Source organism: Amborella trichopoda, chromosome 8 (assembly GCF_054954075.1).
Source record: "Amborella trichopoda isolate Santa Cruz 75 chromosome 8, AtrichopodaSantaCruz75HAP2 v2.0, whole genome shotgun sequence".
In the NCBI taxonomy this organism is placed as follows: Eukaryota; Viridiplantae; Streptophyta; class Magnoliopsida; order Amborellales; family Amborellaceae; genus Amborella; species Amborella trichopoda.
Window position 1 is genome coordinate 35,753,959 of NC_142343.1, and position 26,577 is coordinate 35,780,535.

General features: G+C 33.7%; 1 protein-coding gene and 1 long non-coding RNA gene across 2 annotated transcripts; both read right to left on the reverse strand.

Annotated features, from left to right (window-relative positions):
• Positions 1 to 12,318: 12,318 nt before the first annotated feature.
• Positions 12,319 to 13,652, reverse strand: LOC148781057 (uncharacterized). Its single transcript, XR_016060603.1, has 2 exons — positions 13,562 to 13,652; positions 12,319 to 12,651 (listed from the first exon to the last, which is right to left on the reverse strand). It is a non-coding gene; the product is annotated as an uncharacterized LOC148781057 (long non-coding RNA).
• Positions 13,653 to 18,556: 4,904 nt separating this feature from the next.
• Positions 18,557 to 26,228, reverse strand: LOC18423450 (protein FAR1-RELATED SEQUENCE 5). Its single transcript, XM_011628678.3, has 5 exons — positions 26,081 to 26,228; positions 19,716 to 23,107; positions 19,540 to 19,609; positions 19,172 to 19,271; positions 18,557 to 18,997 (listed from the first exon to the last, which is right to left on the reverse strand). The coding sequence occupies exons 2-4, from the start codon at positions 23,087 to 23,089 to the stop codon at positions 19,215 to 19,217; spliced, it is 3,501 nt and encodes a 1,166-aa protein (XP_011626980.1). The 5' UTR covers positions 23,090 to 23,107; positions 26,081 to 26,228; the 3' UTR covers positions 18,557 to 18,997; positions 19,172 to 19,214.
• Positions 26,229 to 26,577: the final 349 nt, after the last annotated feature.

Here is a 26,577-nt window from a genome sequence, read left to right on the forward strand (position 1 = left end):
GGCAATAAAGCTTTGACACCCTTTTCAAAAGAGGTGATTAGCTCTAATACAGGAGATTAAATATGATAGGGAGTCTACTTTGATACCATTAAAGTTAAATACTGGTTGATCCAGAATACTAAAGGTAACCATTTTCTTGTAACAATCAATACTTGCATGGTATGCAGAAAGCCAATCCATGCCTAAGATTACATCAAAATCTTGAATTTTTAGAAGTATTAAATCAACCAACAGTTCCTTTTCTTCTATCTTTATATATATATATATATATATATATATATATGGAAAAGTCTTTCCAACGTCTATAGGCGAAAATGAATAGTGATATCGCCTACCCTCATCACCCTCCAAGTTTCATCGTGCGGTCACGATTGTCCGGTAGTATTTTATTTTTTATTTTTTTTCTACAAATCGGAATGATTTATATATATATATATATATATATATATACATATATATATATATTGAAAAGTCTTTCTAACGCTTATAGATGAAAATAAATAGTGATTTCACCTACTTTCATCACCGTCCAAGTTTCATCGCGCAGTCACGATATTTCAATAGTGTTTAATTTTTCATTTTTTTTTCTATAAATCAGAGTGACCTAAAATTTGGAGGGTATTTACATCTTACTGAGGTACATTTAATAAAAATATAAAAAAAAATTATCCGTGAAAAAACTTCAGCAAAATACCCCTGAAATATTTTGGGAGTATTTTTATCAATTATTTTCATGTAAAATATTTTTTTTCTATTTTTCAAAGAGTCCTCTATTTTTTATGAATATACGCTCCAAATTTTATGAACATTGGATGATGATGGGGGTAGGCGAAATCACTGTTCATTATCTCCTATAAGTGTTGCGTAGTTTTGTTCTATATATATATATATATAGAAAATCATGAGATAAGAAAGGGTAGTCTTGAAAAGGTTTATCTTTTCAGTGATAAGAAATAATACGTAGATATGGTATTATCTTTTTGGTTACCTTTTATCAATGGTATCAAAAGAAGACAATTATTTTCATGGAAGTTAAAGGTTTATCTACACGTGGGAGTTAAAGAGATATGGAAAGGATTAGATAGATATGTGAGGAAAGAGATAAAATAGGAAAGTATGTAGAGAGAGGAGGAGTTATTTTTGTGGGTTTTCTTCTTCTAAAAGTCTATTTAAACGGAGATGTCCTTTATTGTAATCGGAGAATAAGAATTTGAGTAAATTTGATCTTGTGAAAATATCATTTTCGGGTGAATTCCCTTACAAACCTTGAGAGATGATATATTCTCTTAACCCTTTACTTTTTTATTTTTACTCTTTCGCCTTTATTTTCTCCCTCCTATCATAAAAAAAAACTGAACTTGAACACATTCTTCTCATGCCTGATACATACATTGGACCGGTGGAGAAGCACACCCAAAACCTTTGAGTCAATGAAGAAAACAAAGTCATTCATCGATCAATCTCATATGTTCCTGGTTTGTGTAAGATCGTTGATGAAATACTTGTTAATGCTGCAGATAATAAGCAGAGAGATCCATCAATGGCTTCTATGAAGGTTGACATTGATGTTGAGCTGTACAATAATGGAGATAGGGTTTACAGAGAGGGAGCCAAAATTTCGTCTTCCACATAGAAAGCAAAAACTGCTTTTGTAGGCTCGGCTGGCTACTACGACTTGCTTCTCATTCTTTATTTAGAGAGATAATAGGAGTTAATAAAGAAATTGATAAGTGCACGGGTGCCTTTCTTTATTTAGAGAGATAGATAATAGGAGTCAATAAATAAAGAGATACGTGCACTAGAGACTTTCTTTATTTAGAGAGAGAATAGGAGTCAATAAAAATAATAATTGCACTGGTGCCTTTCTTTATATATATATATATATATATATATATATATATAAGATACCATAAATGCGCCAAGATCTACCCTAATTAAATGTTATTATTATTATCATAAAAACATGAATAAAGCATAATTATAGTTAATTAATTGTCGTAAAATTCCCATATAATAGAAGAATAAAACAATTATGAAGATAGTAGAAATAAAAGAAACATCTAAGATAATCCAACAGGTATGAGTTGAATTTCTAATTTTAATACTGAAATCTAATTTCAACTGCATTTCATAATTACAAACATCAATACAAACACCAACACAAACATCAGTACAATGGAATGGTAATGTTTACATGAAACTTACTGTTGACATATACAGTAGCTATTAAACAACTTCCATTCTGATGGACAGTAAGTAGGGAGAAAAGAGAAATTGCAATCACACATGAAAAAAAGTAAGAATAAAAGTTACCGACTTTGTAGTAGACGGTGTATGCAGGACTGTGAGAAAGCTAATCTACTGTAGTAGAAAAGAAAGAGAGAATAGTAGAGAAAAATTAAAAGAGGAATGAAGAAAGACTTATGATGTAGCTGTGAGGTTTCCTTGCTCTGCCCCTCAATGTTAGCGAAGATAGGGTTTTATAGATGGAGCAGAATATCGATGGTTGCCAGGTGGACGAAGATGCGCTTCTGAGAGGATGGAAGATGCCTTGTAGATGAGGACGACTGTGTTTGTGGCTGAGGAATGTCGGTGAAGAAGGCTTGGTAGAATGGAGTGCCATGTGTCAGCAGTATTAGGTGCAGTATTATGAGCAGAAGTATTATATATCTCAGAGGATGGAGGAATCCTTTTGAGAGGAAACGAACGTGGGTCCGTACTAAATATATCCCACCATTTGATTTTAATAGTTTTCCCAAGACGGGGAATATATGTATAATTATTAGAATTATTTTTGAAAATAGCATACTCCCATTTGCATAACTAGGGTATTTGATATATAGACATGAAATAAAGATGGTAGTCTATCACATCTGTACATGTATTATGTTCAGAGAATATATTTTGGAAAGCTTGAAAAGTGTCTGGTAGTATTTGGGTAGAAGATCCCCAAATAAGGAACCAATGGCGAAACCAGCTAGGAAATCTTTCAAGTATAGGCATTTTGAACTGTATATACCAAGAATGAGTATTATTAGGATTCTGGTATAAAAAGACTTTATGCCAGGCTTCAATATATTCGGCATACCGAAAATATTTATATTGGTATTCAGTATTTAATAATTTTTCCATTGAGTAGGGTTGTTACCCCAATCCTCATAGGTAAGTAATTTTTTAATCTATAGCTTAGAGTAAGCATACAAATTTGTATGTCCTTGAAAGAACTGAACAATAGAGACTGATCCTATTTCCATCAAAACTTATTCATACCATTCACGGGTTTTGATACCATTGATCGGGTTTAAATGGTTTTGGAGATAAAGGGGAGCTAATTTATGTAGGTCAATATGAATGTGTTTGTCATCTATAGGAATATCAGCTAGGAAAGCATTATCTATGTAAATAGATTTGGACACTGAGGAGGTTTACTTATTTGGGTTTTGGGCTGGAGACAAAGCAGGACAAGGTGTATTATGTTTTGGACTTTGAATAAAATATTCTAGGACATTGGTGGATCTTAGTGGAGACATTGGTTGTATTTGTAAAAAGGGTTGGCTGAGCATGGGAGGCTCAGATGAATTAAAAGGAACTAAGTCCATTGGGGTGTTTTGTTTCGATTTGTGAGATGTATTAGTATTCATATTCATATTGAGATGAAAAAGTTGTAATCCGTAAGGGAGTGGCACTTCAGGTGGAAGAGGTGGTAATGTACGGCCCCCTGTAAAATCAGGCACAGAGTTAGAGATACCGTGAAGATGTTCTATAGAAGTCAAAAGAAGATATGATGGCTTGCCAGCGAGCAAAAATTTATTTGAAAACAAGATTATAAACATCTTTTTGCATAATATCTTTTGCAGCTTTGCAATCAGTGCGTATTAAAAAGTGTTGGTTAAGAATATCACTTTGAAATTTAGTTACACAATGTATAATAGCTAATAATTCTTTTTTGATAGTGGAATAATTCGTTTGAGTAGGATTCCAAGCTTTAGAAGTAAAGCGAGTAAGTTGTTCGTGAGAATCAATTTGTTGTTTTAATATTCCTCCTAAACCAAGTTCAGAGGCATCGCATTCAATTATTTTGAACGCAGTATGATTAGGTAAAGTTAAACAAGGTAATTCTTTAGCTTTTAATTTGAGTTGTTGAACTACCTTAGTATGAAGATCTGTTCAAGTTGGAGGATTCTTTTTGAGTTTATCATATAAAGGTTTAGCATCAAGAGCAATATGTTTATAAAAATCACTGATATAGTTTAAACATCCTAGAAATCGTTGAGGTTCGGTTTTATCTAGGATTTTATCAGGGAATTTATCAGCGAATATAATAGATCGATCAATGGGAATGATAGTGCCTTAGTTAATATTATGTCCTAAAAATCTTATTTTTGTTTGAAATAAATTAATTTTTTTAGCAAAAACTACTAGCCCAACATGTTTTACTGTATTGATAAAAGTGTTAAGATGTTTAAAATGTTGATCAATAGAATCAGAGAATATTAAGACATCATCAATGTAGACGATCATAAATTTATAGTAAGGATTGAATACATCATGCATTATTTTTTGAAATTCAGATGGAGCATTTTTTAGACCAAAAGGCATGACATTCCATTCAAATTGGCCAAATGGTACATTAAATGTTGTTTTATATTTATCTTCTTCTTTAATTTGTATTTGCCAAAAACCTGATTTCATATCAAATTTAGAAAAGATGACTACATCCTCAAGTCTGTCTAATAAATCTTTTTTATTAGGAATTGGATATCTAATCCATTGTAAGACTTTATTAAGAGGTTTATAATTAATAACAAGTCGATGAACTCCTCTTTCTTTTTCAGCATTCTTGTTTACATAAAATGCTGAGCAACTCCAAGGGGATTGACTATGTCTTATGAGTTTTTTCTAGATTAAGTCGTCTATTTCAGCTTTGCGTGTTTGTAGTAATTCTTTGTTCATTTGAATTGGTCTAGTCTTTGTGGGTATTTCTTTTCATCAAAATCAGGCTCATAGGATAAACTAATAATATGTTGTTTCCTATTCCAGAATGCATTAGGTAAATCATTACATATTTCCTTTTCAATTAATGTTTTAAGGGATTGTATTTTCTGTATTAATTCAAAATTTTGTAATTTTTCATATATTATTTTATGTTTGATTTCTGTCTGTAAAGAACATAAAAAATGTTCCTTTTGTTTAATAATTGTTTTGACAGTATTGATTTCTTTGATTTTAGGTTTATCTAAGAATTCAAATTGGATTGTAGTACCGTGTATTTGTGTTTCTATTCCTGTCTAAGTAATTGTCATGGGATAAAGTAGAGTTAGAAAGGGTACACCAAGGATAACAGCTTGACTTAATCCTTTAACCATGATAAAAGGGGTTGGAAAACAATGCCCATTATTGCAGATCATAGTATTTGATAATTTATATTTAATATATAATCGACTTCTATCAGCAGTGTTCAGAATTTGGGTTGTTTTATCAAAATATTTAGTAGGTACTAATCCTTCATTTAGACAGTTTAAATCTGCTCCAAAGTCTATTAAAGCTAAATATTGGAAGTCATACTCATTATCGACTACAATTTTGACTAATACAAACCATTTTTGAGTAATTACTTTATTAAGTAAACTTAAGGATGTAGTAACGTCTTCTTTGATTTTGACTCCAGAAGATTCAAGTTTAATAGAAGTGTGGACTAAATTATCGAATTCAATATCATCATTTTCAATTGCTGCTTCTGAAACGTTATTTTGTAATTCTAGAATTTGTATCCTATTTTTTAATTGGGATACTTCAATTTTAATATTATTCACTTCTGTTTTGAGTTTAGCAATAGTGGGTTCTTTATGAATAGCTTCATGTTGACTTATTCTTTTCATTATAGTAGAGAAGTTATATTCATCTGGAGGTTTGATCAACGTAACTGGTTTAGGTTTTTCTTTAGTTTAATTAATAAATTGTGTGATAACCTGTCTTTTATCATCGGGATCAGATATTTTTTATATTAGATCTAGAATAAAATTACCTTCTTTTGTCAGGGTATGAAGATTATAGGTTGAAATTTTACCAGAACAAGTTGGAGTTTTGCCAGAGCATTGTCTGCATATATCATTATCATATTCATCTGATGTATCTGACAAAATAAGATTTTCATCTTGTATATTTCCTAGTAATGACATATCGCTATTGGATTGAGAATCCGTATCAGAACTAGTAGAAGAATTATATATTTGTACTAGGTCAAATAGATTATTTCTTAAGGATTCATCTAATATAAGAGTTTCGATTTTCTTTTTGATTTTACATTGGCATTTATAATGGCCAATTTTACCACATTTATAACAGACGGGTAATTTTCTTTTGCCCTTTTTCTTAAAGGCAGAATATTTGGGAGTAAATCGTTTGATAAATTTATCTTTTTTTTCTCTATGTTTGTATTTCTTAGAATGATATTTTTCTTTTTGATTAGATCCATGTATTTTTTTATGAGATTTATGAATTTTATTTTTTTCTATATGGTAACCAAATTGTTCACAAAAATCACCCAATTCTTTCTCCCTGTCATTTTTTGTTTATCAAGTTGTTTCTTTAGTTTCATATCTGTGCATAATGCTAATCCTTCAGCACATATTTCAGCAGATAATTCTCCTAACGTATATTTAGAATAATTTATTAGACCACTATTTTTATTGTTAAGATGTTCTTTTACCTTCTCATCAAATAAATAAGGTAATCTAGCTGTGAATTTTTTTTTCCAGTGTTCAAGCTAGTTATCTTCTCTTAGTAAAAATCGGGAAAAGAAAACATCTTTATACCATTTGTAATGGGATAGAGTCGGACATCTTAAATTAGATAAAAGATCTTCGAATCTAGATGCTAAGACAGCGGTATTTCTTATAAAATGGAGAGTAATAGTATAAATTAGTGTATTGACTGCATCACTTTCTGTATAAAGGACATCTTGGTTTTGTTCATTTTGGCAGTCCATTGTCTTGTATTATTCAATATTTGTTTTTTAATGGATTCTGGGAGATGGAAATCCCACTACCCACGTAACCATCCTGTAAAACCACAGATTATGGCTTTTGTTATTTCTTGATCATGGGTTCCTACCATTTTGCATGCAGATGCATACATAGTCATATGTCTCATGGTATCTAAGATTTGATGTTCCGATATTCCATCTATATTCCAGTTTACTAAAGTTCTTCCTGAATAGGAAGAAGTATTGGATATGAATGCTTCTTTAAATTGGATATCAACATGTGTTGGTCTTCTATGATATGGTAAGGCTGTTGCGGGTTTCCAATTATTGGAATATGCAATTCTTTGGATTTCATCTATATGTGAACTAGAAGTCATAGATTGATTAAATGCTTGTTCTCTATTTTCAATTGTATCATCCATAAATTCATCAAATTCTTCTTGAAGCTTTAAGGTTTCATGTTCAAGAACCTTTTCTTTGGCTTTATTTGTAATATCAAGTTTAGATAATTTTAATATTAATTGATCCATTAATATTTTATTATCATCTCCGATAAGAAAATTTTCTTTATTTAGCTCAGGAGGAGGTTTAAATAGTAACTGTTTTGGTACAGGAATGGATGGGGCTGGAGATAAAAGATTTTCAATTCGTACTGTTTGTTTGCCTATTGTTTGTAGGTAAAGATTTGTATAATTATTTTATTCAATTATATGAGGAAGTAAGTCAAATCTTGTGACATCTGAAGAAGTTAATTTATATGGGGTTGCTGTTGTTTCATATACAACTATTTGGGTAGAAATACTTGATTCCTTTGTATCTTTTTCGGAGAGTTGTTTACTAACTCCTTTAATGGTTAGACTTTGCTCTGGAGGATGTATATAAGTGATTTCTTTGCCACTAGTAGTATGGAATTTTGTGAATTGAGATTCAAGAGTATTAACATCAAAATCAGGTATTTCAATATTTTTATCGCTACATATATTTCTTAACCAATCAAAGAAGCATATTGTTGTTTTCTCTTTTTTAATAAAGTTATTAAACTTTTTATGGAATAATTCTTCTAATATAGGTTCGAAAGTATTTAGATACCATTTACGTATAGTTGCATTTTTCTCAGATAAATAGTCATTAGTAATATAACTTTTATCTAGTTTTCTTTCTTCTATAAGGGTTAATATTTGAAATTCTGATTTATCAGGCTCATCCTATGCAGGTTTATATTGAGGAATGATTATATTTTCAGATGTTCTCAATAGCCCTTGAAGTTGTGGTTTAGGATGTTGATTGTTTCTAGATGCGGGTCTTTGTGGTCTGTCCTATGTTGTGACAGATTTTCTGGATGGTTCTAATTTCAAAGATTCTTTTATTGGATTATCATTTATTGATGATTTGGAAATTGTATTTTGATGTTTCCATTAATATGTTCAACAAACCTATCAGAAATGTTTTGAACTGGAATTTGTGATGGTTGGTTGTCATTATGTATTAACTATGATTTTGGTAATCTTATATCAGACCAAGATATTGTTTTTGGAACTATAGTGTTGGATTTTTATATATTAGTTTGGAATAATATAGTTTGACCTCTTGTATCTACTTGAAGAACATTAGGACATGGGGTTGTCATAACTTTATAATAAATACGATAGACTCTTGCAATATTTTGAGATCCTTGCATCATATCAAATCCTTGTGTTTTAAGATTTAAGGATAAAACATTTAATATATTAGGATCTGTTAAAGACATAGAGTAATTAGGGAAAAAATTAAAATATATTGGTCCACTACAAAGACTGGATTCCACCATTCCAAGTAATTAATCAGAAAACCTATTGTGTCTTGTATCTCTTAGGAATACAAGAACAGAATTGTTAAGTCCTAGTCTTATTAATGGTTTAATTGTTATTTGTATTAACCCAATATGTAGATATTTATAATTTTTATTTTTATGTTCTTGTAATATTTTATTTGAAAAAAGTTGAAAGTCTTCCTGGTTACTAGTAACAAACAAGGTCCGTTCTACAGTTTTTATAGCACAACCTATTTTTAAATTACCACCTCTTACCCGTGAATTTTTACAGGGGGGCCGTACATTACCACCTCTTCCACCTGAAGAGCCACTCCCTTACGGATTACAACTTTTTCATCTCAATATGAATATGAATACTAATACATCTCACAAATCGAAACAAAAAACCCCAATGGACTTAGTTCCTTTTAATTCATCTGGGCCTCCTATGTTCAGCCAACCCTTTTTACAAATACAACCAATGTCTCCACTAAGATCCACCAATGTCCCAGAATATTTTATTCAAAGTCCAAAACATAATACACCAAGTCCTGCTTTGTCTCCAGCCCAAAACCCAAATAAGCAAACCTCCTCAGTGTCCAAATCTATTTACATAGATAATGCTTTCCTAGTTGATATTCCTATAGATGACAAACACATTCATATTGACCCACATAAATTAGCTCCCTTTTATCTTCAAAACCATTTAAACCCGATCAATGGTATCAAAACCCATGAATGGTATGAATCAATTTTGATGGAAACAGGATCAGTCTCTATTGTTCACTTTTTTCAAGAAAATACAAATCTGTATGCTTACTCTAAGCTACAGATCAAAAAAATACTTACCTATGAGGATTGGGGTAACAACCCTACTTAAGGGAAAAAATTATTAAATACTGAATACCAATATAACTATTTTCGGTACGCTGAATATATTGAAGCCTGGCATAAAGTCTTTTTATACCAGAACCCTAATAATACTCATTCCTGGTATATACAGTTCAAAATGTCTATACTTGAAAGATTTCCTAGCTGGTTTCGCCATTGGTTCCTTATTTGGGGATCTTCTACCCAAATACTACCAGACACTTTTCAAGCCTTCCAAAATAAATTCTCTGAACATAATACATGTACAGATGTGATAGACTACCATCTTTATTTCATGTCTATATATCAAATACCCTGGATCTGCAAATGGGAGTATGCTATTTCTGAAAATAATTCTAATAATTATACATATATTCCCCGTCTTGAGAAAACTATTAAAATCAAACGGTGAGATATATTTAGTACGGACCCACGTTCGTTTCCTCTCAAAAGGATTCCTCTATCCTCTGAGATATATAATACTTCTGCTCATAATATTGCACCCAATACTGTTGACCTACATACTTTCTCTTCTTATATTAAGCAAATGAAACGAGCCTATCCTCATGCTACTCTTGCTGAATTAGAACAACAACTCTGTGGAATATTTGCTGAACCTTCTACAGTACCAACGACATCAGAAGAAATGGTCCAATCCGGTAATCTCTTACTGGAGGATTTCAGTCAAAAACTCGACTCTTAGGCCCAGGCCCATCAAATCCATGAAAAATATTCTCCTTATCCATAAAGCAGACTTGATATGACCTTTTGAATAGTAATAAGCATATTCCTTCACTAGATAAGACTCCTACACAGTATCAAGCACGCTGAAGTGACTCCAAGCACAGTAATTAGATTCCTTTTTCTGATGTGACTAAATATTAGTCAAATCACTTCCTTCTTCATCTAACCCAAAGCATCCACGTGTCCTCAATAAATAGTACTAAGGTTGTCGTTTTAATAAGTAAGCATCTTCCCCGACTGCTACTGTTCCGCTGCTGACACATGGCACCCCATTCTACCAAGCCTTCATCACCGACATTCCTCAGCCACAAACACAGTCGTCCAAGGCATCTTCCATCCTCTCAGAAGCGCATCTTCGTCCACCTGGCAACCATCGATATTCAGCTCCGTTTATAAAACCCTATCTTTGCTAACATTGAGGGGCAGAGCAAGGAAACCTCACAGCTACATCAGAAGTCTTTCTTCATTCCTCTCTTAATTTTTCTCTACTATTCTCTCTTTCTTTTCTACTACAGTAGAATAGTTTTCTCACAGTCCTGTATACACCGTCTACTACAAAGTCGGTAACTTTTATTCTTACTTTTTTTCATGTGTGATTGCAATTTCTCTTTTCTCCCTACTTACTGTCCATCAGAATGGAAGTTGTTTAATAGCTACTGTATATGTCAACAGTAAGTTTCATGTAAACATTATCATTCCATTGTACTGATGTTTGTATTGATGTTTGTATTAATGTTTGTAATTATGAAATGCAGTTGAAATTAGTTTTCAGTATTAAAATTAGAAATTCAACTCATACCTGTTGGATTATCTTAAATGTTTCTTTTAATTCTGCTATCTTCATAATTTTTTTATTCTTCTATTATATGGGAATTTTACGACAATTAATTAACTATAATTATGCTTTATTCATGTTTTTAAGATAATAATAATAAGATTTAATTAGGGTAGATCTTGGCGCATTTATGGTATCAGAGCCAACCCTGTTCACACCTGTTTACTATCGTCGTAGAGAATCACTAGTTTCAAGAACAACTTCATCATAGGAAATCTAAGAAAATTATCCATTAAAGAAAGTTGGACCCCAGAGTTGAGGTTAGAGACGGTCAGACACACCCAGTCTAAAGATCGTTAAGGCCAGGAGAGCCGCTGAGGTCGAAACAGACATAAGAGGTAGTCAAGGAGGACTGTCCAGATAACACTCATCCGCAACTTAATATTGAAAAATTTTATTAGAAATCTTACTGATAAATCTGTTGGACAAACTAGTAATACTCTAAGGATTAAGAATAAAGAAGAAATAATTATAAATGATATTGAAAACCAAATACAAAATTGGAACATACCAAAAGTACCTATATCTAATATATATAGAAAAGGAACATTCAATTTAAAAATAGGTTATGCTATAAAAACTGTAGAACAGACCTTGTCTGTTACTAGTAACCAGAAAGTCTTTCAACTTTTATAAAATAAAATATTACAAGAACATAAAACTAAAAATTATAAATATCTACATATTGGGTTAATACAAATAGCAATTAAACCATTAACAAGACTAGGACTTAACAATTCTGTTCTTGTATGCCTAAGAGATACAAGACACAATAGGTTTTCTGATTCATTACTTGGAATGGTGGAATCCAGTCTTTGTAGTGGATCAATATATTTTAATTGTTTCCCTAATTACTCTATGTCTTTAACAGATCCTAATATATTAAATGTTTTATCCTTAAATCTTAAAACACAAGGATTTGATATGATGCAAGGATCTCAAAATATTGCAATAGTCTATCATATTTATTATAAAGTTATGACAACCCTATGTCCTAATGTTCTTCAAGTAGATACAAGAGATCAAACTATATTATACCAAACTAATTTAGAAAATCCAACACTATAGTTTTAAAAACAATATCTTGGTCTGATATTAGATTACCAAAATCATGGTTAATACATAATGACAACCTACCATCACAAATTCCAGTTCAAAACATTTCTGACATGATTGTTGAACATATTAATGGAAACATCGAAATACAGATTCCAAATCACCTAAGTTGTTCTTATCAGGATGATTCAGTAGTATCATCAATAAATGATAATCCAATAAAAGAATCTTTGAAATTAGAACCATTCAAAAAATCTGTCACAACATATGACAGACCACAAAGACCCGCATCTAAAAACAGCCAACATCCTGAACCACAACTTCAAGGGCTATTTAGAACATCTGAAAATATAATCATTCCTCAATATAAACCTGCACAGGATGAGCCTGATAAATCAGAATTTCAATATTAACCCTTACAGAAGAAAGAAAACTAGAAAAAGTTATATTACTAATGACTATTTATCCTAGAAAAATGCAAGTATACGTAAATGGTATCTAAATACATTCGAACCTAGATTAGTAGAATTATTCCATAAAAAGTTTAATAACTTTATTAAAAAAGAGAAAACAACAATATGCTTCTTTGATTGGTTAAGAAATATATGTAGCGATAAAAATATTGAAATACCTGATTTTGATGTTAATACTCTTGAATCTCAATTCACAAAATTCCATACTACTAGTGGCAAAGTAATAACTTGTATACATCCTCCAGAACAAAGTCTAACCATTAAAGGAGTTAGTAAACAACTCTCCGAAAAAGATACAAAGGAATCAAGTACTTCTACCCAAATAGTTGTATATGAAACAACAGCAACCCCATATAAATTAACTTCTTCAGATGTCACAAGATTTGACTTACTTCCTCATATAATTGAACAAAATAATTATACAAATCTTTACCTACAAACAATAGGCAAACAAACAGTACGAATTGGAAATCTTTTATCTCCAGCCCCATCCATTCCTATACCAAAACAGTTACTATTTAAACCTCCTCCTAAGCTAAATAAAGAAAATTTTCTTATCGGAGATGATAATAAAATATGAATGGATCAATTAATATCAAAATTATCTAAACTTGATATTACAAATAAAGCCAAAGAAAAGGTTCCTGAACATGAAACCTTAAAGCTTCAAGAAGAATTTAATGAATCTATCGATGATACAATTGAAAATAGAGAACAAGCATTTAATCAATCTATGACTTCTAGTTCACATATAGATGAAATCCAAAGAATTGCATATTCCAAAAATTGGAAACTCGCAATAGCCTTACCATATCATAGAAGACCAACACCTGTTGATATCCAATTTGAAAAAGCATTCATATCCAATACTTCTTCCTATTCATGAAGAACTTTAGTAAACTGGAATATAGATGAAATATCGGAACATCAAATCTTAGATACCATGAGACATATGACTATGTATGCATCTGCATGCAAAATGGTAGGAACCCATGATCAAGAAATATCAAAAGCTATAATCTGTGGTTTTACAAGATGGTTACGTGGGTGGTGGGATTTCCATCTCCCAGAATCCATTAAAAAATAAATATTGAATAATACAAGACAATGGACTGCCAAAAATGAACAAAACCAAGATGTCCTTTATACAGAAAGTGATGCAGTCAATACACTAATTTATACTATTACTCTCCATTTTATAAGAAATACCGCTGTCTTAGCATCTAGATCCGAAGATCTTTTATCTAATTTAAGATGTCCGACTCTATCCCATTACAAACGGTATAAAGATGTATTCAATAGAAAAGTCAAAAGCAGATAAGATGGCTTGCCAGCGGGCAAAAATTTGTTTGGAAACAAGATTATGAACATCTTTTTACAAAATATCTTTTGCAGCTTTGCAATCAGTGCGTATTAAAAAGTGTTGGTTAAGAATATCACTTTGAAATTTAATTATCGTCGTAGAGAATCACTAGTTTCAAGAACGACTTTATCATAGGAAATCTAAGAAAATTATCCATTAAAGAAAGTTGGCCCGAGAGTTGAGGTTAGAGACGCTCAGACACCCAGTCTAAAGACCGTTAAGGCCAGGAGAGCCGCTGAGGTCGAAACAGACATAAGAGGTAGTCAAGGAGGACTGTCTAGATAACACTCATCCGCAACCTAATAATGGAAAATTTTATTAGAAATCTTACTGATAAAGCTGTTGGACAAACTAGTAGTACTCTAAGGATTAAGAATAAAGAAGAAATCATTATAAATGATATTGAAAACCAAATACAAAATTGGAACATACCAAAAGTACTTATATCTAATATATACAGAAAATGAACATTCGATTTAAAAATAGGTTATGCTATAAAAACTGTAGAACAGACCTTGTTTGTTACTAGTAACCAGGAAGACTTTCAACTTTTATCAAATAAAATATTACAAGAACATAAAAATAAAAATTATAAATATCTACATATTGGGTTAATACAAATAGCAATTAAACCATTAACAAGACTAAGACCTAAAAATTGTGTTCTTGTATGCCTAAGAGATACAAGATGTATTCTTTTCCCGATTATTACTGAGAGAAGATAGCCAGCTTGAACACTGGAAAGATATATATACCTTTTCCCGATTATTATTAAGAGAAGATAGCCAGCTTGAATACTGGAAATATATATATATATATATATATATATATATATATATATATATATATATATATATATATATATATATATATATATATATATATATATATATATATACACACCACTTGGTGTAGATCCTTAAAGTGCTCAACATTTTTAGATATTTAGATACCCTTGTCTTATAGTATATAGTAACTTTTTGTTTAGGGGTATTTTAAGTAATTAGTCAAGGGTAAACTAGAATTCTTAATAGAAACAAAAAATTTTATTAACAATAGTGGAGAATAACATCATAGATATGGTGTGTGACATCACCCACAATATGCATTAATTGTTTTTAACTACTAATAGAATACCATTATTTTCTTATAAAAATATTCATTCTACCCTTCTAAATGACCAAAAATGCATCTACTTAAAAAAATTTACATTCTAATTCAAGGGTATTTTAGTGTCCAAAAATGTTGAGCGCTTTAAGGGCTTACACCACCGAGTGGTGTAGCCTAACAAAACCCATATATATATATATATATATATATATATATATATATATATATATATATATATATAATGGTTTGTCTACAAAAAGACCACTCATCTTTTGTACAAGGAGGTCACAACTATTCCCACTCACTAGAAGTCAAATTGGATCGTTTAGGATGAGTCACGAAGTTGGAGAATGTTTTTTTGGAACTTTATGTCTATTCAATGACACTCTTACAACTGCCTATTTTGAAATTTAAGAGACAAAAACGATTGTGACCTCCTTATACAAAAGATAAATGGTCTCTTTATAAACAACCCCAAATATCAATGTCTACTAAATATCTTGTAATATTAAAGGGTGAGAGTATGAAGTAGGCGTCAGCTGGTTTCGTGGTAGCTTGCTCGCTTGTCATATCCACTAGGTCGCAGGATCCAATATCATATGCGTTTTTTGTTCTAAAAAAAAAAAAAAAAATGGTAAGAGTGTGTGTAACAATTGATAAAATACAATCTACGACTTTTGATTTGACTCTTTTTTTTTTTTTTTTTTTTCTTTTACTTTTTTGATAGTTCAGTGATAGGAATCAAATTTGAGATATAATGTTGCTTAATGCTAACCACTTAAACCCAAACTTAATTCCTAACTTGTCCTTTTTAGGCATATTAGAAATGGATTATTTTCAAGAAATCGTCATTGGGATAGACTTCAATATTTAATCAACAAAATTTATAGCAAAAGGCTAATATCATATTTCACTCCAAACTCCTGTAAGACGTACCAAACAAATTACCAAGAGAAACTAATTGCATAAGAATTTCCAGACATGTTTACCAAATATGGTAAAAGACATGCTTGAGGGGCTATTTCCTCTAGATCCGTTTTCATATGGAAAGAACTTTATATATGTAAAAACTAGTTCACATAAAGCAAAGGTTCTGTAATTTGCTGGGGCTTTGGTTTTTGGTCGGTAAATTTGGGCGTTTGAGGTTTTCTTTCTTGTCGGAAAATTCAAGCTTTCTTTTAAGGGAAAGTAGACCGAAATAAGTTACAGTAAAATTTGGATCATTTTACACTGAGGTTCTCTTTTTATCATTTTTTTTCTTCCAATTTTGCGCCCTAGCGATATAGAACTGACCATACTTTCCCATATTCTTGGTTTTGGTTATGAAGGGTGTAGAAAACTACTACATTTGAACCACCTTATTTTTGGAGCGGTTTGAAAATTGTAATCTTAAATTGTCTCATCATCAGCATAGCATTTTCCCAATCTCAAAAATTATAACCTTGAAGGGTCTCATCATCATCATGGCATTTTTCCAATCTCGAAGTGTCTCACATATAAATACCTCCCAAGCATGGAGTGGTTCAAAGATGCCAGCATTGGATTGAACCTTCGAACAGCTCCATACTTAAAAAAAATCCACGTGTGGAGTGCATTGAAGGTTGCGATTTCTAACCAATCCATACTTCAAATACTTTGAAGGTTGCAATTTTTAAGTATAGAGCAATCCAAAGGTTGCACCTTTGAGCAACTTTGAACCGTCCTAGAATATTTTGAGGGCTGCAATTTCAAAGTATAAAGTGCTCTTAAGATAGAACCTTCAAAATGCACCGTACTCGAGAAATATTTGTACGTGGAGAGGTTCAAAGTTTCTACTTTCGAACCGCCCCCAAAAATAGGGTGGTTCCTATTCAAAACTAAAACTGAAAAATATAAATAAATAAATAAAGGAAAAAGTTTATATAAGGCTGCAACCTTAACATATAAATAAATAAATAAAGGAAAAAGTTTATATAAGACTGCAACCTTAACATATAAATAAATAAATAAAGGAAAAAGTTTATATAAGGCTGCAACCTTAACATGTAGAACTACGGATGCACCTAAAAAATCCATCGGAAAAGGTAGTTTTAATGTTGAAAAACCCTTTGATTGATCATCTCGACGTCGAGATGTATGACCATGAAAATAAAAAGATTTTAAATCTCAAAAACAGTGCATTTTACAACATATTATCTACACCGTCCATTTTCAAGATTTTCATATGTTTATAGATCTACTTGATTTTAACCATTTTTAAAATTTAAAATTTTATAATTAGATATAAAAATAAATTTTGAGATAATCCGAAGGACATTTTACGTCAAAATTATATACCATGATAAAATTTGAAGGTGCACCTTACCTCTACGGATGCATCCGTATGCCAACTGCACCCATAAATAAATAAAATGATCAGTACTGATGCATCCGTATGCCAACTGCACCCATAAATAAATAAATGATCAATCCTACTATGTTGTTAACATCAGCAATACTGCAACTTGTTTCCAGTCCATACATCTGATCCAAATTTTGGACCATACAGCAATACTGCAACTTGTTTCCAGTCCATACATCTGATCCAAATTTTGGACCATATAGCAATACTGCAACTTGTTTCCAGTCCGTACATCAATTTTTATTGTTTTAAAAAATCCATATATGCATGTGAGTCCAAATGGTGGAATTACGGAACATAAGTTTTATCTCTATGCTATCCAAGAATCATAGGCCCAAAATCCAAGTTCAATTTTACCCGAATATTATACCTAAAATACAAGTTGAAAATTTACCCAAATGTAAGAAACCTGGGTTTTCCCAGAACTAGGTTTCTATTTCCTCTAGTAAATATCGTCAACTCATTCTTTATTCATATGTTCCTTTTTTCTTTTTTTGGAAATCGTTTTATCATTTGTTTACTGATTTGTTGTAGATCTTAACATGCAATGGAGTGAATCTAGTAATGTAGACCAAATTGTATCCAATTCTTTGATTGCACATATCCACATGAGAATTTGCTTTTCATTTCACTCTAGTAACCGAAGAGTTAGTAAACTGGTTTTCAAGAAGAGTGGTGTGAAAGTAAATGATGTGGTAATGCATAAAGACAATAAAGAGTTGTTGCCGAGTTGTTGCAGTCATCCATGGCACTAATCAGTGGGTCCTGATTAACCTTGATCCTTCTCTCAATAATGAGTGCTTAGATGTTCTCCACGAGACTCATGGATTTAAGCACTGATTAATGAGACAATGATTAAAGTTAATCAAGACCCATTTTTTGCCTCGCTGATGTATGTCATCGAGGCATCTGTGTAGTAGATGTTGCTTAGTTTGACTATTGCGATGCTTCTGGGTATGTAATCTTAATTTGTTGATGATCTTCAATAGCTGATGTTAATCAGAAAAGCAAATGAACAGAGGGACTCTGACACGATCAGACACGCTTCTTCAATTACATAAAGAGCAAGTCCGACATGCATGGAGACCACATCGGACATGTTGCAACCCTTCTAGAATCAGACCACCCAATAAACTGAATTAATTTGAATTATTACTTGTGTGCGGAGTGCTTGAGAGAGTTAGTTTTCACCAAGAGAGATATTTGCAATAGAGCCAAGCCATCAAAAGCAATACTGTAGATCCAAAACACCAACTCTGAAACCACTTCCCCAGGACACAACACCTTGTACCCTTTGTAGGATTTGACCATCCATTCAAATGAAATAGATTGTATCCATCACACTCTTACTAAATTGTGGCCATGTAAAATGGGAGTTCAGTGGCACAAAACCTGTCAAAACGAAAATGAAATGAATACTAGGGTAGAGAAAGGGAGAGACACTTTATACAAACAAAGAAAAAAATCAATAAATATCTACATCCCTAGGGTATTCCATTTAATGCGAACAATGCCATATAGTTCCAATGGGTCAAAAAAAAAAAAAAAAAAAATTTAAAATGCAACCTGCAAGCACCATTGCTTTAGAAGCCTTTCATATTATGGCTTTTTAGATTTGTCCCCAGGAAAGGATTTGAACTGCAGGCATTTCATCCCCAGTGCAAATCTGTAAACAATGACAATTAGTTATTATCCTCACCAACTGTAATCCCCATTTATCAAGACAACTTCAGAAAGCCAGATAATTAGGTCCTTTAACCAAATTCATGTAAGATCATATGGCTAAAGAGAGAATATCCAGTATAAATTTCATGCAATGCAACATAGAGAAAACAGTTGATCGCTTGCTGTGAAATGGTATTTAACAAAAGAAGTATCTAATTTCCACAAAGCAACTAAGTGACCCAAGGGTAAACCATTATTTAGAGAACAACCTGAGAAATCTGGTTCTCGTCCAAGTTAATCTCCGTCCCAACCATGCCTATGCCAATGTTTAAGTTTGACCTGGGAAAAGATGATTAAAATGCCATTGTAATGTTAGTTGAGCAAAGGTTTCAAATACGATCTCCACAACTATGCTTTATAATCAAGAAGGATGAGAAGTACTTACCCTCCACCCCTTACTATGGGACAAGTACGCCTATTATGACCTGTTCCTTTGCACACATTGCATTTCGTATTGTTCTTCGGTGGTCGTCCTCTAGAATTCGAGCGTGATGGTTCACGAGTCAACGATTGTGGCTCGATTTCCATAGCTTGGAATCCAGCATCGAGAGATAGGCTAGCCTGGTTTGAGGAGACAGGTTGATTATTTGTCACAAGCTTTTTCCTCTCAGCAACCTCAACAGCTAACCTTGATAGGCAAAGCCTCGTGAACTCATAAAGATCCTCACTTATGGCCCCATCTTCTGTGATCTGATTGACTAATTGACATAAAACATCATGGCGTATGGTGCGTGGTGCTTGGGAACCAGCTTGTATTTCAATGCCTTCCTCTTCCCTTTTCGCTTCCATTGTCCACCGCTTCAGTATGTAATGAGAGGGGAGTTCAACAACATGCTTGAGACTAAAGACCCTCAACACATGCCCACAAAGAATGCCAAATTTGTCATACTTGTGACAACTACAACTCACCTTCACTTCAGAAGCATCAAAAGTAACCAGGTGGGATGCTGTTCCAAACCCATGTTCGACCAATTTAAACGTGGTGATATACGCATCCTCTGTGATTGTTTCATAGAAACAATTTGTAGACTTGATTAGTTCCCGTTGAAACTCATCAAACATCTTAAGGGTATAAATTTTTGATGCTTGCTTCTCAATGTAAAATGGTGTCCTTAAAACTGGTGTTTCCGTAAGGGACTTGTGGTCAGCTGTATTCTCCTCATCAAACTTCTTGTCCACTAGTTTTTGGAAGGCAGTTATAAAGGTATGCAGACTTGTAGTGGACTTCACATAACGCTTCAATGAATAGTGTATCTCTTCGAATCGTTGGCTGGTCACTGTACCGGCCAAAAATGTATCCTGAAAGTAAGCATCAACCCATTGACTTTGGCAGTTAAGCAACCTTTGCAGCCATTCATTCTCTTGAACACCATATTTGTCCATGAGAGTTGACCAACATGCTTCAAACTCTTCTACCGATTGGCTCCCGATGCACTTCATGAAATCATCACGAAATGATGGATGCTTACGATCTATATGCCCCAACTTCTCATTGTACTTTCCAAGTAAATGCCACTTGCAAAAACGATGCCGAGTCCATGGGAACACTTTTGCAATTGCAGCAGCAATCGCTGGATCTTCATCAGTGACAATTGCCTTCGGGTGGCAATTGTTCATTGCTTGTAGCCATTGGATAAAAACCCACTCAAAGGTATCCACAGATTCATCATGAATCAATGCACCCCCAAAGAACATTGTGTCATTATGGTGATTGATCCCAATAATAGATGCAAATGGCATTTTAAATGAACATGTTTGATATGTTGTGTCGAAGATAATCAGGTCATTAAAATGCTTGTATGATATCCTGGACCTGGCTTCTACCCATAATGCACTTATAATATGGCCTTCTTCATTGACTAGAATGCGGTAGAAAAATGAGGGGTTCTTTGCATGCATATCGTTAAAAAAGCCCAGCACATTCATAGCATCTTGTCCCTTTAATTTTTTGCTAAGTAAGTAATTCTGACAATCCCCTTGGTCAACATTTCCAGACACACCAGCCCGCTCCTCATTGTAGAGATCAATGAGGTCTCCGGAAGGATCGAATATTCGCTTACGCATGCGTGTGAAACCAACTTCACCAGGAGTAAGAAACTTATGGCAATGCTTTTTCACAAAACTGCTGATAACCCATTTGCCATTATTAGATTTCTTAATACGAATCATCGCCTTACATCCAATCCTTGAATGAGGCCGCTGTCTCACTTTGCCATCACGCACATTGGCATCACGTTTTGGCTTGCGCTTACCTTGCCTGAAACAATAAATGTCCCGAGCAATGACTTCCTTGTTTGCCCTTGATCGTCGTGTCTTGGCCCAACGTGTGCCAAACCCCACATGCCTTGCATAATCAGTATAGAATTTATAGGCTGCATATTCAGTGTCAAATTCCATGCCCACATATGGTTCCCCCTCTTGAACTGGCTCCTCATCCTCATCTTCATTCTCCTGGGTAGATCCTGACCCACCAGCCTGCTCCTTTGACATCAATTGTGGTCGTTTTGACATAGCTGATGCATAGAGAGCAAGGAGCTTTTTTGCATCATCGGATATTCGCCGATGTGATCTAATGAGACCAATTTTATCAGGAGCCAAAAACTTATGACAATGGTCCTTCACAAACTTGGAGATAACCCATTTGCCTGTTTCAGCTCTCTTGACACGAAGCATTGCCATACACCCTACCCTCAATTGAGCACGATGTCGCCGTTTGTTATCGTGTTTCGCATCACGCCTACCCTCCCTCCAACAATAAAAATCACGACCAATGATTTCGCTATTTGTCCTTGACCGACGTGTCTTAGCCCGACGTGTGCCAAACCCCACAAGCCTTGCATAAGCATTATAGAATTTATAGGCTGCGTCTTCAGAGTCGAATTCCATGCCCTCATATGGCTCTACATCTTCAACTGCACATATATCTGCCTCGTTACCATTCTCATGCTCAATCACTTCTCCGTCCACCCCCAAGGAAAAGCCTGAGGGATCTAGAACCATTTGAGATTCATCACTAGCTCGGTCCCTTTGAGTAGATCCACCATTTCCCAACCCACCAGCCTGCGCCTCTGAATTAGACATCATCTGTGATGGTTCTAACAATGCCGTAGTGTGGAAATCAATGAGGCTCTTCGCATCATCGAGTATTCGGCGATGTGAACGAATGAGACCAACTTTGTCAGGAGCCAAAAAGTCATGACAATGCTCTTTCACAAACTTGGAGACAACCCATTTCTCACTATTAACTTTCTTAAGACGAAGCAACGCCTTACACCCTATCCTCGTAACAGGACTCTGTCGTGCATTGCCATCATGTTTCCCAGGGGTCCTACCCTGCCTAAAGCAATAAATGTCCCGACCAATGACTTCCCTGTTCCTCCTTGATCGACCTGTCTTAGCCCAACGTACGCCAAATCCCATACGCCTTGCATAATCATTATAAAATTTATAAGCTGTATACTGAGACTCAAATTCCATGCCCTCATATGGTTCACCATCTTTATCTCCAGATACATCTGCCTCCTCGCCTGTAAGAGTCAAAGCCCTCTCATCATTAGCATCATTGGCATTCTCACTCGGAATCACTTCTTCATTGCCCTCCATGGAAGTGCCTCCAAGATCTATAACACTTTGAGATCCTCCGGGATCTATAACACTTTGAGATCCTCCGGGATCTATAACACTTTGAGATTCATCACTTCTATGGTCCTGATCTGAATATATAGGAGATGCACCACTATCAAAGCTAGTGTGGTCCATGACAATCTTTCGAGAGACCTGTTTACCAAATAGGAATCGGTCAATCTTTTAAACGACATGTATTGAATAATGCAATTCTTAAAACAAGAAAAATTAGAAAACAACATACTACTCTAGTTCATCATTTCCATATAAATGAAGCAAATAAGCAATATGCAATGATGGGATACAGTTGCAATAATATTTAAAATATTATAAAAAATTTGGTCATATATGGATATATAAGCTTGAACTTATGGACAGCATTTGGTGACTTGATCTACAACAAGCTCAATAACTACACATTTTTTTTATATATATGCAAAAAGGGCCACATGGATGGTTTTCCTCTGTATACTAAAAAATATAATTTACACAACAGGTGGATATAAAAACTATATGTGGGCCATCAACCTAAGACAACTTCAAGATAATCTTGAACCTTGAAGAATAATGTCTGAAACTCACTTTGGGCTGTTGGGTACCACACTGGAACTGCCTCCTTACATGGGCTTTAATATTTTTCATTTGTAAATAAGATAACTGTCAACATCCCTTAAGAAAAGGTATAAAATACTCATTAATGTATGAGCATAAATGTTTGGTTATCATCTCACGCTAAATCATTTCTCGTGAGCCCTGTTCGCCTAAACTATCAAAAACAAAAAACAAGGAAATGATCTCCTGAACAAGGGGCATTGGAGCTTAGATGTGCCTATTTGCATCTAAACTATAAGCTTTGAGGATCAAGTTAGAACCACGGGAGAAGGAGGAGGATACTATTAGATTTATGCATGCTCAACCTACAATCTAGTCCTGACAAACGCATTAGAAGTCTAATTCATGATCCAATTGTCAAAGGAAAAAGGTTTGGTGATCGACTAGTCCTCCATCAACAAATGCTTAGGTGCCCAAAAAACATAGCGAGGGGGGACTTTTTTTTATCTGAAAATTTTCAGATCATCTTTATTCACTTGTAAGATCAATTTCATATAAAGAAAATCATTTGCGTAACGATGAGTATGGCATCTGAACCATGTGTAAAAAACAGTGTTTTAAAATGCGGTGGCATCAGGCGCTATGCGCCACCCGCACTTTCCCACATATGCGGTTTGAAGAGATGCACCCGCATAAGAGCCGCATCCCTCCGCATCAGAGCTGCATCCCGCATCAGGCCACATAATCTATCTACCATTTTTTTCAAAACCGTACCCCTCGGGTAAGGGCAATAGGGTCATTTTGACTTTTGAAAAATTGGGGGAAAGGGTTTCGGGAGCTATTAAACCACCCAAACAACATTTTTCAGCCACATCCGTGGCTTTTATTGGATTGATTGAATAAAAAATAAATTGTGGGCAAAAATTTTATTTGTTGAAATTCTTCGATTTGTAACACAAGATACTACAAACTTAAAGTCCATGAAGATTAAAAGTTACAAATCAAATAACTTTTCCTAGTACTTTTCAAATAAAATTTGTAACTATAAAGAGTTTCATGGACTAATACAGTAAAGTTACAAACTAATGAGTTTATAAAATTTATTGATCTTCATAAATGCTTTGATATCGTAAAGTTACAACATTCTTATAAATTTATAAAGTTTATAAAAAGTATACAAATCAAGTCAAAGAACTGCATGGACTTCATGGACTCTTTTCAAGATTAAAGAGTTTATAAAATTTGTAACTTTAACGTTTTTTGTTGCAGATTTGTGCTTATGGTTGTTGATTGTTGAATATTTTATAATTCTAGTTTCAAGTTTATAGTTTCTATCAGTGGATAGTGGATACAGAATCTCCGTCAGCTAATACTTTTGGAGTTAATGAATAATCTAAATACCTACTATCACATATATAACCTCCATATTTTTTTCTATACATTAAACTATTTTTTTAGAATTTTTTTATATTTATTGACTGCATCGCCGCGATGCACACGCATTCGGACCGCATCGCCCCCCCCCCAACGCTTTTTGCCACATCCCGCATTTTAAAACACTGGTAAAAAATAGTATAGTCTCAAATGATAACAAAAGAAAAATACTAACAGTTCATACCCCATTAGAAAATTCTTTCAAGTCTCACCATTGTTCTAGTCGCATAATATGAGGCCATAACGTTCATGTTATTGTTATGAATCAAAAGAGGGGCTCCCATTGCATAAATGCCATTAGAACTAGCTCAGAAAATTTAGTGCATGTTTGCTACTTGCGACCTGTTCTATTTCTGCCAAATTAGAAGGTAACTTTCTAACCTGTTAATGAAACCCCCCATTAATTTTCTGTACATTTAAAAGCTACGATCTTTAGCCATGGCTCCTGCCATTTCCCCTCAATAGTTGGAGGCAGCAGAAGTTTTTCTAGCAATGGATAATCCTACCTTTTAACGCTACGAGTTACAGATTTCAAATATGACAAGTTTGAGCCAGTTTTCCAGCTCAGTTAGAGCATAGAACACAAAAATTTCTCCAACATTGTTATCCATGGATGCCGCTTCCAATTTTCAGAAATCCGACTAAATCTTCCTTAAGAAGAGACTGACACAGTCAAAATGTTACCTTTGAACTTGCTAGTTCTCCTAAGTCAGCTAGTATCAGAGATTTCCAGTAAATTTAGTGGACTCCTAAGCAAAAACAGAACTTTCCATTTTTTCCCGTTTTTAATTTAATCAACTGAACGTCACATGTGAAAACTCAATTAAGGTAACTTAAAAGGCATAAACAAAACACAAAGATAAATTAAAAGGCATAAAAAAAACAGAAATAGTAACCTAACTGGAAAGAACAAGCAAGAAACAAGCATCACAGTCATGTACATAAAACCCTAAACCTGGAAATCACAGTACCAAAACAAGAAGAGGAGAAGCAAAGCTATAAACACCATTAATCAATAGAATAAGAACAAAATAAGTGCAAAATAAAGAAGAAAAGAAGAACATAAAAGAAGGGAACAAAAACAAAAACAAAAACAAAAACAAAACAAAAAGAAGTTAGAGAGTAAAGGAGAGGGCGGACCTTAAGAAATCGAAGAGAAGAACAAACAGATGATAGAGATTTCCTTCCACGCTGTAAATCGGAGAGAGAAAGAGAGGGAAACTGATTTCCCAAATTGTTGAGAGAGAAAGAGAGGGGGTGGGGGAACAAAAGAGGGATCACAGAGCTCAACCAAAGAGGGATCACAGGGCTTCGATTATTGGATTTATATGAGCGGAGCGGCTGCCCGATATTAAAAAAAGCCCTACCCACGGATCGATGGAATGAACGGTGGATGGATCTATCGGGTCCAACCAACAGTTTGGACTCGGAGGCTTTATCTATAACGATAAGCTTTCTAAGGCCGCGGGGATGCGAAATTTAGTAAGGCCGCATATCGAAACCTTGTATTTAGGAGCTTCATATTTCCTTGACGCAAAAATAACGCCTCAATATAAGGGGAAAGAGTTTGCATGAGGTTGCAACTTTAAATGGCAGAATTAAGGGGTCAAAACATATTTTTTAATATTAGAAATCTT

What these genes read in the sequence shown, in the direction of transcription:
- LOC18423450 (XM_011628678.3), bottom strand. Translation starts at nt 23,089, where the DNA reads ATGGACCACACTAGCTTTGATAGTGGTGCATCTCCTATATATTCAGAT. An exon ending in CCCATAGTAAGGGGTGGAGG is followed by an intron (nt 19,610 to 19,715) that starts GTAAGTACTTCT and finishes ATCTTTTCCCAG; the next exon opens with GTCAAACTTAAACATTGGCA. An exon ending in ACGAGAACCAGATTTCTCAG is followed by an intron (nt 19,272 to 19,539) that starts GTTGTTCTCTAA and finishes CATTGTTTACAG; the next exon opens with ATTTGCACTGGGGATGAAAT.